The sequence below is a fragment of the Mercenaria mercenaria genome, chromosome 5 (assembly GCF_021730395.1).
Source record: "Mercenaria mercenaria strain notata chromosome 5, MADL_Memer_1, whole genome shotgun sequence".
NCBI lineage: Eukaryota > Metazoa > Mollusca > Bivalvia > Venerida > Veneridae > Mercenaria > Mercenaria mercenaria.
In genome coordinates, this window is record NC_069365.1 from 79,693,552 (window position 1) to 79,706,188 (window position 12,637).

At 33.5% G+C, this 12,637-nt stretch overlaps 1 protein-coding gene across 1 annotated transcript in view; it reads left to right on the plus strand.

The window, feature by feature from the left end:
- The window catches only part of LOC128546229 (multiple epidermal growth factor-like domains protein 10), a 46,866-nt gene that overhangs the window by 10,743 nt on the left and 23,486 nt on the right, over positions 1–12,637 (plus strand). The window contains exons 3-12 of the mRNA XM_053544101.1: positions 1,209–1,346; positions 1,643–1,786; positions 2,228–2,368; positions 6,432–6,569; positions 6,865–7,008; positions 7,444–7,584; positions 7,858–8,001; positions 8,529–8,669; positions 8,782–8,925; positions 11,621–11,758. Coding sequence (XP_053400076.1) covers positions 1,209–1,346; positions 1,643–1,786; positions 2,228–2,368; positions 6,432–6,569; positions 6,865–7,008; positions 7,444–7,584; positions 7,858–8,001; positions 8,529–8,669; positions 8,782–8,925; positions 11,621–11,758 — 1,413 coding nt within the window. The remainder of the gene's footprint in view (positions 1–1,208; positions 1,347–1,642; positions 1,787–2,227; positions 2,369–6,431; positions 6,570–6,864; positions 7,009–7,443; positions 7,585–7,857; positions 8,002–8,528; positions 8,670–8,781; positions 8,926–11,620; positions 11,759–12,637) is intronic.

The window sequence follows — 12,637 nt, forward strand, 5'->3', positions numbered from 1 at the left end:
AATAACAATTTAATAGTACAATAATGCTTCAATGTCACAATCTTGACCTGTCGTTAGCTGACTGCAGGTTGGTAACCAAATACTAACCTGACTAAGATATTTCAACACCACAATCGATTTATATGGAGAAGTTATTCATTACAAACTTAGAGCAAGTCAGTACTGGTGCAGGACCTGCAAAGACTGGTTAATTCAATGTGACGAAAACAGAAAAATATACATTTACCTTTTACTTTTTCAAACATATAATGCTTCAATATCTCAACCTTGAACTGACTGCCGTTGTGTACGAAAAAAGCGATTAAAAACCCATTCACACAAATAAACAATCAAACATTGATTTACTTTGATTCTGCGTTTCATGACATAAAGTTTATTTATTCCCAGCTGATTACCATACCTGAACTTTTTTAACTTTATGTTTGCTAATAAGCTGTCGACAGGACTTTGAATTACCATCTGTATTCGTTTCAATTCATTTTTCCCTCACTAAGTTCTTGTGTTTTATGGATTCTGAATGAAAATGTAGAACCAAAAGGATGTTCCGGTTCATCGATAGTTTTCTAGGTGTCATGATAGTGAAAGACCATAGCTGCATTTCAGAATATGTAGATATGTTAATCCCCCGCCACGAGTGGTTGGGGTTATAGGAATAGTCTCCGTCCGTCCGTCCGTCCTTCTGTCTTTCTGTCTTTTCGTCCTTCCATCCGTAACACTTTCGTGTACGCTCCATATCTCCTAAACCCCTTGAAGGATTTTCATGAAACTTGGGTCAAATGATCACCTTATCAAGACAATGTACAGAACTTACGAGTCAGCCATGCCGGCTCAAGATCAAGGTTACAACTAAGGATCAAAGGTTTGAGCCTTTCATTTTGTGTCCTCTCTGTTTCTCCTAAACCCCTTGAAGGATTTACATGAAACTTGAGTGAAATAATCACCTTAACAAGACAATGTGTGGAATTTATGAATCAGCCATGTCAGTTCAAGGCCAAGGTCATAACTTAAGGGTCAAATGTTTACCCCTTCACTATCCATAACAGTGGCGGAGGATTTAGCTGTCTTTCACACTGCCATGTATTATTCAGTTATTATTTTACAGTGAACCCACCTTCGAAAAGGAATTTACAGCCATCGTGTACACTCGACAGTATCTTTATTTCCGTTACATCGTACATGTAGTACAAATTTATACTTTATTTTGACAGCTTGTACCAGTGGAAATTATGGAGAAAACTGTAGAGGAAGATGTAGTCAGTATTGTGTAGGTGGTAATTGTGAACATGAATATGGACAATGTATCAGTGGCTGCCGTGACGGTTATACAGGAATGAAATGTGATCAACGTAAATAACATTCATATCATTACTTTGCTTATACAATTGTACGTTAAACTATAGAAAATTATTTAGATGTAAAAGAGAGAAATAGTAAGTTTCTTGCTGTTTGCTGAAATATTTTTACTGACATGGGTTTTCCCAAAATGTAACATACCTTTAAAGACATGAAATGATTTATAAACAATATAAAAGACTCTTTTATATATGCTTTCTACGTCTCACATGTTAATGAATTAAAGGGAAAGACAGATATAAAAGTGTAAGCGTTATCATCCTACGAATAATTTTTGTCTACATTTTAGGCTGCCAATATGGCATGTACGGTAAAAATTGTTCCAGACAATGTAGTGATTATTGTAAAAATGGAAAGCGCTGGTGTAGTCACGTAAACGGACGTTGTCAGTTTGGGTGTAAGGCAGGATGGAAGGGAGACACTTGTGATCAAGGTAACATAAAAACGTATTTCCTTGCATTACACGTTTTAAATTAAGTATTCGTTTTAAGAATAGGAAATGCTCTCCTGTTTCAGTTTTCTGTATGTTATGTCTGTGATATTTTAACGCTTATCCGACTATTTCAGCTCACAAGGTTAAGGTCACAACTTAGGGTCAAAGGTTTGAAGATGTGAACAATGCTTATTTCGTTGACTTGAACGCCTCCTTCTAGAAATTTTAAAGTCAAATATAGTTTTACATTTAAAGTCTGAAGGCTATTGCTATTATTTTTGAATGTGGTAGTTAAACCTCGTCATCTGCTAGCTTTACAATCGTATTCTGCTTGATTGAAATTGGTTGTACATGTATCATAAATAATTACATTTTCTTTTTAAAACATATTATTTCTTCAATGTATGAAGTATCGTATAATGTATAAAATGACTTTAATAGAATGTGAAGACGGTACATTTGGCAATAACTGCTTAACAAACTGCAGCGGAAATTGCAAGAACAATGAAGTATGTGTGAAGGTTAATGGGTCTTGTCGAAATGGCTGTAAACCAGGATACGAAGGGAAACTATGTGCTCTTGGTCAGTTAATACTTATTTAATTTTGTTATACCTGATACTTTTAGATCAGTTGTCAGTATCTTTTCCCCTTTGAAAACCCCAGTTTAGACTAATCTAATCATGGAACACAGATTTCCAGTCGAATTACTTTCATGGCGTGAATCCTGAACGTTTTTTATATAGCATTAGTGCAAAATTGTCTCGATTCATCATTTTACACTTTACACTTTTTCTTTTTTCAACTTATCTCTGTAATTACTAGGTGGATTTGATTTAAACTTGAAACAGTTATTCATCATCATCACCCACATCATCTGAAATAAGAGCCATAACTCTGGCACCAATATTTCATGACTTATCCCCCCTTTTCACTTAGATTTTAAGGTTAAAGTTTTGATGCACTTTCACTCTACCTCTGTTATTACTGAATGGATTTGATTCAAACTTAAAGTAGTTGTTTAACATCATTACCCACATCATATGACACAAGATGCATAACTCTGACACAAATTTTTCATGAATTATTCCTGCTTTTTACTTAGAAATTCATGTTAAAGTTTTGAAGCACTTTCACTCTATCTCTGTTATTACTGAATGGATTTGATTCAAACTTAAAATAGTAGTTCAACATCATCACCCACACCATATGACACAAGGTGCATAACTCTGGCACCAAATTTTCATGAATTATTCCCCCTTTTTACTTAGAATTTCAGGTTAAAGTTTTGATGCACTTTCACTCTATCACTGTTTTTACTGAATGGATTTGATTCAAACTTAAAATAGTTGTTCAACATCATCACCCACACCATATGACACAAGGTGCATAACTCTTGCAACAATTTTTCATGAATTATTCCCCCTTTTTACTTAGAATTTCAGGTTAAACTGTTGATGAACTTTGACTCTATCTCTGTTATTACTGAATGGATCCGATTCAAACTATGATGGTTCATGTTTATTTCAAGTTTCATGAACTTCTACCAGGTATAGTTACTGAGAAATTGCTGCGGACGGACGGACGGACGGACAACGCCATTTCAATAATCCCCTTCCGATTTCATCGGTGGGGGATAAAAATTGACATGCGTAAGATTACTTATGACCGAATAAAAATGTTGCTGCTATTTCTATCTAATAGATAGATTTCCTTCATATGTCTCTTCTATGTCACAGCTTACAACTCATAAATTAAAACATTGAAAGAACTGACCGTTAACTTACTGTTCTTATAAGTATGCAACCTAGCTATTTTGGATCATTCACAGCGTTGCTTTTAGACAAAACAAATCTCTTCTTTTCATATAAATATTGAGCATTTAGTAGTAATACCAAAATGCACGATTTTAATAACAATTTAATAGTACAATAATGCTTCAATGTCTCAATCTTGACCTGTCGTTAGCTGACTGCAGGTTGGTAACCAAATACTAACCTGACTAAGATATTTCATCACCACAATCGATTTATATGGAGAAGTTATTCATTACAAACTTAGAGCAAGTCAGTACTGGTGCAGGACCTGCAAAGACTGGTTAATTCAATGTGACGAAAACAGAAAAATATACATTTACCTTTTACTTTTTTAAACATATAATGCTTCAATATCTCAACCTTGAACTGACTGCCGTTGTGTAAGAAAAAAGCGATTAAAAACCCATTCACACAAATAAACAATCAAACATTGATTTACTTAGATTCTGCGTTTCATGACATAAAGTTTATTTATTCCCAGCTGATTACCATACTTGAACTTTTTCGGCGACGCCGTCTAAATTCGTTTTCGTTACCTATGCCACGTGACTTCAGTTTGCAAATCAAACTACTTGATAACGCATCATAGATAATTTATCAAAATGGAAGATTTATGCAACACTCTGTCTGATTGGACGAGAGTGTCAATTTCTTTCACTCTGTTGATTGTGCTACGCCGAGTGAAATGTAGACAAAGCGTTTATCCTAAACGACGTTGTTCACAGTTTTAAAGCTAACTTTGGCTCAGTATATTTAGCAAGAATATTGATATATCTCAAAATGATAAGAATGATAAGTAGGTTTAATAAATATGATAAAAACCTGTTTAAATACCAACATATATCAAATTAAAGAAAGAGCTGAATACGGTCTGCGTATCACATGAATAAGGGTGTGATAAGAGTCTTTTATGTAGAGAAGTGCTTTTTAAAAGATTTTCCTTGTCACAGTTGTCGTCTGTATATGAAAAGGTTTCTTGCTTTTGTGACTTATTCAGATTGCATATTAAAATGAGTACTTGTTTGCTTTGATATATTTGTTACAAATTATTTAACTGATTTATTATATTTGAATATTTTTCTTTAGTATGGTATGCAAATATTGAACTCAGTTGAAATCTGTTTTATTATGCTATATAACGACTGAATCTCATTACACTGAAATGAAGGTACGCTGCATAGTTTGACTACTGTCAATCTTTGCTTATGAAACAGAAATATTGAAATAATTACAATTGTATGTTTTGCTTGACCTTCACTTTTTTTATAGGTGTGACGTCATTGTCCAAAGAGTCATGAATAGCGAATATGCTATTTGTTAAAGCGGGATCAGTTGGCCTATTTTAGAAATAAATAAAAATAATAAATAAAAAAATCCTTTGATTTTTTTTTCATTTATTCTAATCAAACTTGATTTGTAGCATCTTTATTAGGCCCACAGCCAACTTTGTTCAGCTGGGACATTTAACCCCTTTTAGGGGCTGCTAGAGCTAAAACTAGAAATGCCTTTATACAGCGTCTCATGAACAGCTTGGTGGATCTTTGTCATACTTGGTCTGAAGCATCATTATAAGGTCCTCTTCCAAATTTATTTATATAGGAACTTGGGCCCTATTAGGGACCACTATAGCTAAAAGTAGATATGCCTTTCTTCGCATTAACCACTAAAATGTAATGGATTTTTATCAAACTCGATGTGTAACAATATCGTAAGGTCTCCTGCTTTTTTGTTACAAATGGGGATAGGGACCAATTTAGCTAAAAATATAAACACGTTTAATGACCTCTTCTCATGAAGCGCTTCATGAATCTTCATCAAACTACTGCTGTAATTATTTGTCTAAGGATAAAAGAAACAAAATTGCAACCCTACGAAACCTTTGCGAAAAATTAAAAGAGAACCATTTAAATTGTTAAAGTGCGGTGTTTAGTTTTGCAATTTGAAAAATGTTAGATGAAAGATGAATGTTAGATGAAAAATTCATAAACTTCTTTCCTTATTACAATTCGCCGACCATCATTTTTAAAGATATTTCTCGTTTAACTTTATGTTTGCTAACAAGCTGTCGACAGGACTTTGAATTACCATCTGTATTCGTTTCAATTCATTTTTCCTTCACTAAATTCTTGTGTTTTACGGATTCTGAATGAAAATGTAGAACCAAAACGTATTCCGGTTTATCGATGCTTTTCTAGGTGTCATGATAGTGAAAGACCATAGCTGCATTTCAGAATATGTAGATATGTTAATCCCCCGCCACGAGTGGTTGGGGTTATAGGAATAGTCTCCGTCCGTCCGTCCGTCCTTCTGTCTTTCTGTCTTTTCGTCCTTCCATCCGTAACACTTTCGTGTACGCTCCATATCTCCTAAACCCCTTGAAGGATTTTTATGAAACTTGGGTCAAATGATCACCTTATCAAGACAATGTACAGAACTTACGAGTCAGCCATGCCGGCTCAAGATCAAGGTCACAACTAAGGATCAAAGGTTTGAGCCTTTCATTTTGTGTCCTCTCTGTTTCTCCTAAACCCCTTGAAGGATTTTCATGAAACTTGAGTGAAATAATCACCTTATCAAGACAATGTGTGGAATTTATGAATCAGCCATGTCAGTTCAAGGCCAAGGTCATAACTTAAGGGTCAAATATTAACCCCTTCACTATCCATAACAGTGTCGGAGGAATTAGCTGTCTTTCAAACTGCCATGTATTATTCAGTTATTATTTTACAGTGAACCCACCTTCGAAAAGGAACTTATAGCCATCGTGTAAACACGATAGTATCGATATTTCCGTTACATCGTACTACAAATCTATACTTTATTTTGAAAGCTTGTATCAGTGGAAATTATGGAGAAAACTGTAGAGGAAGATGTAGTCAGTATTGTGTAGGTGGTAATTGTGAACGTGAATATGGACAATGTATCAGTGGCTGCCGTGACGGTTATAAAGGAATGAAATGTGATCAACGTAAATAACATTCATATCATTACTTTGCTTATACAATTGTACGTTCACTATAGAAAATTATTTAGATGTAAAAGAGAGAAATAGTAAGTTTCTTGCTGTTTGCTGAAATATTTTTACTGACATGGGTTTTCCCAAAATGTAACATACCTTTAAAGACATGAAATGATTTATAAACAATATAAAAGTCTCTTTTATATATGCTTTCTACGTCTCACATGTTAATGAATTAAAGGGAAAGACAGATAAAAAAGTGTAAGCGTTATCATCCTACGAATAATTTTTGTCTACATTTTAGGCTGCCAGTATGGCATGTACGGTAAAAATTGTTCCAGACAATGTAGTGATTATTGTAAAAATGGAAAGCGCTGGTGTAGTCACGTAAACGGACGTTGTCAGTATGGGTGTAAGGCAGGATGGAAGGGAGACACTTGTGATCAAGGTAACATAAAAACGTATTTCCTTGCATTACACGTTTTAAATTAAGTATTCGTTTTAAGAATAGGAAATGCTCTCCTGTTTCAGTTTTCTGTATGTTATGTCTGTGATATCTTAACGCTTATCCGACTATTTCAGCTCACAAGGTTAAGGTCACAACTTAGGGTCAAAGGTTTGAAGATGTGAACAATGCTTATTTCGTTGACTTGAACGCCTCCTTCTAGAAATATTAAAGTCAAATATATTTTTACATTTAAAGTCTGAAGGCTATTGCTATTATTTTTGAATGTGGTAGTTAAACCTCGTCATCTGCTAGCTTTACAATCGTATTCTGCTTGATTGAAACTGGTTGTACATGTATCATAAATAATTACATTTTCTTTTTAAAACATATTATTTCTTCAATGTATGAAGTATCGTATAATGTATACTTTAATAGAATGTGAAGACGGTACATTTGGCATTAACTGCTTAACAAACTGCAGCGGAAATTGCAAGAACGATGAAGTATGTGTGAAAGTTAATGGGTCTTGTCGAAATGGCTGTAAACCAGGATACGAAGGGAAACTATGTGCTCTTGGTCAGTTAATACTTATTTAATTTTGTTATACCTGATACTTTTAGATCAGTTGTCAGTATCTTTTCCCCTTTGAAAACCCCAGTTTAGACTAATCTAATCATGGAACACAGTTTCCAGTCGAATTACTTTCATGGCGTGAATCCTGAACGTTTTTTTTTATATAGCATTAGTGCAAAATTGTCTCGATTCATCATTTTGGAGATTCATATAAAGACAATAATACTTTGTTATACTTTGTTTAGGTACTTATTGTGCTTGCTTCGCTTTAAACAGGCTGCAGGCTAGGTTTTTATGGCATAAACTGTTCAAGTAAATGTAGTGAAAAGTGTAACGGTGGATACGCTGCCTGCAGTAAGGTGAATGGAAGCTGCTTATCTGGTTGTCACGACGGATGGAATGGACACAGATGCGATCGAAGTATACTCTTGCAAAACTTCCTAGACTATCTCCTTAATTATGACATTTTTATTTACTTTAATCACGTTTTGAGTGTAGCCAACTTATATTTTTTGTCCGATATCAAATCAAAAACTTACACTCACTTGTAAGAGAGAATCTCCACAATAGACTTACTTCCATCACTATTACGTATTACAAATATTAAATTTTATGACAAATCTTAGTCTAGTAGCTAGTCTAAATATTTCCTTACGTCTCAACGTATATTTTGAATGCTGCTGTTTTGTTAGATATTGCTGTTTAGTTCTTTTTATGTTTTATATTTTCTTGTTTTAATATCAAATTATCTAATGTCGGTCTTTATTCGGTTTCATTCCATCCTCTTCTCTGAAAAATGTTTATCCTTTTTTTTCTTGGTAATTGTTAATATTGCGTTTAAAACTGAAAAGTTGAGAACATCATTAAACAGTATTGTTAAATACATTTAAAGTCGTGTCTTTGATAAAATGTGGTCATTCCTTCGCGTTGCGTATTTGCTTTTACAGAATGTGATAACGGATGGTTTGGTCAAGGATGTTTGAACAAGTGCTCGTTGAATTGTAAAGACGGTGATATGTGTGATGAAGCAGATGGTCAATGCCCGAATGGCTGCAAACCTGGTTATACAGGAAAAATGTGCACACAAAGTATGTCTTATTAGTTTATTGTTTTGAAAGTCTATCTTGAACACGTAACTTTTGACTGTGGTAAGTTGAGATACTACAGTTTATCCACATATCTATTTATTTGCATATCTAGATTGCACAGTCGGTTTCTTTGGTGATGAATGCAGACATAATTGTAGCGGTTATTGTGAAGGGGGTTCTGAAATGTGTAGTAACATTGATGGCCATTGTATGAGTGGGTGCAAAACAGGTCGGAAAGGAACAAAATGTGATATAGGTAAGCATGAATTACACTCTCAGTTTAATATGCTAATTAGTATGTCATCAAAACTGAACCAATTCATGCCTGATTCTGTCATAAATGCTTGACTCATTCACATGTTTATTTGAAAGTACTGTCCACTCATAAATCTTCCGGTTCTTCTGTAAATACTGTTGACACATGTCCACCTGGGTAAAAACACTGACCTTCTGTTAGCCAGTTGGATGGTTTCATCACTTGAATTAATTCAGCCAATGTGAATAAAAATTACATTAATATTAATTAAAGTGATTTAATAAAGATAAACTTTACTCACCATTTTGAAATTCTGCATCCACTTATAAAAGGATGCAATAATATATCGATTATAATTTCTCAAAACAATTCTTTTTTATTATTATTATTATTATTTTCAACAACATTACATACAAAATATGAAGGGTTTTACGTTCAGCAATGCATCATATAGGTTCTTAATATAAAGAAATTCAGTTCATATATCATATATAGATTACAATGAAATGTCTTACTACACGTACATATGGATAGCATTATATTGTGTATTGTTTTTGAAAAACACAAAAAACAAACAAACTTTCCCTTGTTCAAACAAGTTCGAAACAAGATCTCTGTGTTTAAGATAGTTTAAAAAAAGTATATTGACCTGTCGCGTTTTAAAGTACCGATCTTACAAATAAATTATATAAATATATATATATACTCGAAAGAATGCAAGATCAACATAAAAAATACGGATCTTACAAGTTAGATGTATATATACCCGAAAGAATGTAATAGCAATATAGCATGCACTCGTCAAGCTGTTTGAGTTGTTCCCCTTTAATCATAACTTAATTCTATTGAGAACTTTTATATCTTCTTCTTTGTTTAAAGTTTGAAATTTAAATAAATCTTTTACATTTGATATGATTTTTCTTTCCATCACAGCACTTCCATGCTTAACATTTGAAAATATTAATTCGTTTCTGTGTTTCCAGATAATGAATTTCATTTCAAAAATGAAAATATTTAAAACGTTTTTCGAGTTTTTCGAATAAGTTGTACTTATATCTAGTGCTATCAATTCTTTTAATGTTTAGCTCGACTATACGAAGTATAAGGAGAGCTATCCTACTCGACCCGGCGTCGGCGTCTTTCCGCGTCCCCACCTTGGTTAAAGTTTGTTTTACACTTTTCCTTTTTTCAACTTATCTCTGTAATTACTTGGTGGATTTAATTCAAACTTGAAACAGTTATTCGTCATCATCACCCACATCATCTGAATAAGAGCCATAACTCTGGCACCAATATTTCATGATTTATCCCCCTTTTCACTTAGATTTCACTTTCACTCTATCTCTGTTATTACTGAATGGATTTGATTCAAACTTAAAGTAGTTGTTCAACATCATTACCCACATCATATGACATAAGATGCATAACACTGACACAAATTTTTCATGAATAAATCCTGCTTTTTACTTAGAAATTCAGGTTAAAAGTTTGATGCACTTTCACTCTATCACTGTTTTTACTGAATGGATTTGATTCAAACTTAAAATAGTTGTTCAACATCATCACCCACACCGTATGACACAAGGTGCATAACTCTTGCACCAATTTTTTATGAATTATTCCCCCTTTTTACTTAGAATTTAAGGTTAAACTGTTGATGAACTTTGACTCTCTTTGTTATTACTGTGTGAATCCGATTCAAACTTAAAATAGTTGTCCAACATCATCACCCACATCATATGACACAAGGAGCATAAGTCTGGCACCAATATATCATGAATTAAGCCCCCTTTTACTTAGAATTAAAGGTTAATTTTGTTGCATTTTCTCTATATCTCAGTTATTATGAAATGCATTTGATTCAAACTTGAAGTACTTGTTCCACATCATCACCCACATCATATGACACAGGATGCATAACTCTTGCCCCAGTATTATAGGTTATATAGCAGTAATTCGGTCAAAAATGTGCTTCCGTGGTATAGTCGAAAGAAGTCCCTAATAAATAGATCCTAATTTTTCCATTTTTCGCGCATTTGCGCGTAAATCGGGGGCCAAATGGGCTTTATTGCACCCGTGGAATGAATTCTACATAACATAGGACACTTTTCATGCTAATATTCGCATGTTTTCGATTTGATTACTTGAAAACGAAAGTAGAGTGTTTATTCTGCGGACCGCTTTCTGAAATGCGGCAATATGAGGGTACCTGAGTTCAGTTGGCTTGCATTTCACTGCATACTATTCAACACTCCTTTTTCTTTTCGTTTTTTTGAAGCAAATGTATGGATATCTTGTGGAAAATAGGTCTACGACGGAGTGAAATCTATAAACTGTATCGAAATTGTACAGAAGTAGATGGATTTTATATGAAACAAAGAACAATTTACTTTTATTGGTATATAGCCTTAATGAATTATGCCCCCTTTTTGTTTGCTTAGACTATACTTATATAGTGTTTTGATACACTTTGTCTTTACCTCTGTTATTACTTAATATTTTTGACACAGACTCAGGCTATTTTGCAATATCTTCATCCACCATTGGAGTAAATAGACACTCCAGTGACAGCTTCTGATTCCACAGATGTGCCAGTTTCACTAACCAGCATCGAAAGTATCGAGCGCGCTGTCTCTTTTGACAGCTCTTGTTTTATTTGCATACAATATTGTTTTATATTTGTTCATTTTACAAGAATGCAGTGACGGCTTTTATGGTTTCAACTGTGCTAAGACATGCGGTAACTGCAAGGCAGGGACAGTTTGTCACAAAGTCGACGGCACTTGTAACGAAGGTTGCGAAGCTGGCTTCAGCGGTAAAACGTGTTTACAAGGTAGATTTAATTACGTTTTACATACTTGATATTCTTTGGTAACTCTTTCATAAACCTTGATGAGTTTAAATGGTATTTTTTTATGAGAATAGAATGAGACATAACATTATAACATTCGACTGCAAATAGAATGTTATAGTGTTTAAAACATTACACTATTTTATTTGTATAGAATTAGGATACTTTACTAAAATAATTTATTTTGAAATTTGATTAAGTGTCAGATTGAAATTGTATGTCTAACTGTACGATTCTGTTTAAATATAAATGTTCCTAACCATTTTGAAATACTGCAGCCACTTACAAAAGGATGCATTAAAACATATACCGATTAGAATAAACGAAACAATTAATATTATTGTTTTATGCTTTCTCTTATTATATGACTTTGATACAAACAGTTTAGCTATTTATTTATCCCAAAAAATTATAAACCAACATAACAGGGTAATATATATATTTGCATAAGGGGGTTTCTGAAACGTGTAATAGCATTGATGGTCATTGTCTGGGTGGTTGCAAAGCAGGTTGGAAGAGAGTAAAATGTGACACAGGTTCTTTTGTATTTTATATAAAAATGCATAAGATATCAAGTCTATGGTAAGTGTGCAATTTTTTGCAACTTGACCCATTTATACATGCCTGGTGTTACTTTTAAAAGGGCCATGTGTATGTTTTTGTAAACGTAAAGTACTTTCAAACGTTATCCAGTACTCTGTGAAAACTAAATTTAATATTTTTGACTAATGTCCATGAAAATAGAATGAAATGATACTTATGAAAATGTATCTACTGCAGAAATTATACAGGCATTCTGTTAGGATGTTCTTATCTGTTTGCCACGTCGGATAGAATTTCATGCTTACTATATGGAACACA